At 63.1% G+C, this 1522-nt stretch overlaps 1 gene segment (V, D, J or C); it reads left to right on the top strand.

The window, feature by feature from the left end:
• The first annotated feature begins 406 nt into the window (after positions 1-406).
• The window catches only part of LOC104284508, a 14162-nt gene continuing 13046 nt past the window's right edge, over positions 407-1522 (top strand). Inside the window, 3 exon segments of the C gene segment in view lie at positions 407-410; positions 499-632; positions 1053-1257. Of these exon segments, the coding sequence occupies positions 407-410; positions 499-632; positions 1053-1257 (343 nt within the window).

The following is a 1522-nucleotide window of genomic DNA, read 5'->3' as shown; positions in this document are numbered from 1 at the left end:
TTGGGCGGGGCGGGGCAGGGCGGGAGGTCCTCCAGACCCATTGGACCATGGAAGGTCTTCTCCTGGCCCCATAACTCCTCCAAGGTCCTCTCCTGGCCCCATAGGTCCTGCCATGGGGCAGGAGGTCCTCCAGACCCATCGGACCATGGAAGGTCTTCTCCTGACCCCATAACTCCTCCAAGGTCCTCTCCTGGCCCCATAGGTCCTGCCATGGGGCAGGAGGTCCTCCAGACCCTTCGGACCATGGAAGGTCTTCTCCTGGCCCCATAACTCCTCCGAGGTCCTCTCCTGGCCCCATAGCTCCCGCCATGGGTTGAGATGTTCTCCAAACCCATTGGACCATGGAAGGTCTTCTCCTGGCCCCATAACTCCTCCAAGGTCCTCTCCTGGCCCCATAGCTCCCGCCATGGGTTGAGATGTTCTCCAAACCCATTGGACCACGGAAGGTCTTCTCCTGACCCCATAACTCCTTCTTCCCCCCTTCCTTCCGCCCCACAGAGTGCCAAGGTGGGGGGCAGGCCGTTCCTCCGGAGGTCCAGGTCCTCTCCTCGACCTCCTGCAGCCCCTCGGCGGGGGAGGAAGGGGGGGAGCTTCTCTGCCTCGTCACCGGCTTCGCCCCGCCCCCCGTGAAGGTGCAGTGGTTGGTGGACGGTGTCCCCATTGACTTCCCGGTCACCCAAATGCACCGCGGCGGGGAGAAGGTAGCGTGGTCATGGTGGTGATACTGGAGAAGGTTGCGTGGTTGTGGTGGTGGGACTGGAGAAGGTGGCACAGTCGGTGGTGGTGGGACTGGAGAAGGTGGAGCGGTCGTTGGTGGTGGCACCAGGGGGGGAGGTGAGAAGGTGGCACCAGAAGAGGTCACGTGGTCATGGTGGTGGCACCAGGGGAGGAGGTGGGGTCAGGGGAGGAGGTGACGCCAGAGGAGAAGGTCATGTGGTTGTGGTGGTGGCACAGGTGGAGAAGTTCATAGGACCACGGTGGTGTCATCACCGGGGGAGGAAGGGGTGGAGCTTCTCTGCCTCGTCACCGGCTTCGCCCCGCCCCCCGTGAAGGTGCAGTGGTTGGTGGACGGTGTCCCCAGTGACTTCCCGGTCACCCAAATGCCACCGCGGCGGGAAGAAGGGGCCACCACCTACGTGGTCAGCAGTCGCACCAACGTCAGCCACCACGAGTGGTTGGAAGGGAAGACCTTCACCTGTCAGGTGACGCATCCCCCCACCGGCCAGGTCGCCCAGGGCCACGCCCGCTTCTGCCCAGGTGAGGACGCGGGGACGGGGGAACACCGGAGGAGAAGGTCACGTGGTGATGGTGGTGGCACCAGGGGAGATGTTCACAGGCAGGGTCGGGCGTGGGGCGGTGGGTGTGACAATGTGGAGGGTCATTCAGAATGGTGGAAAAACCCTTCAAAAGTCCAAAAAAAAAAAAAAGGGGGGTCGGGAAGTTGTCGCGTAGACGACGAACGCGATTGGTCGACCGATTCCGTCCTCCGATGGGGGAATCGTCCGATTGGGCCGCGGGTGGG

This window comes from Charadrius vociferus, unplaced genomic scaffold (genome assembly GCF_000708025.1).
Source record: "Charadrius vociferus isolate BGI_N301 unplaced genomic scaffold, ASM70802v2 scaffold894, whole genome shotgun sequence".
Lineage (NCBI taxonomy): Eukaryota > Metazoa > Chordata > Aves > Charadriiformes > Charadriidae > Charadrius > Charadrius vociferus.
The sequence above is the reverse complement of the archived record's forward strand: the minus strand, read 5'-3'. Positions and strand labels throughout refer to the sequence as shown.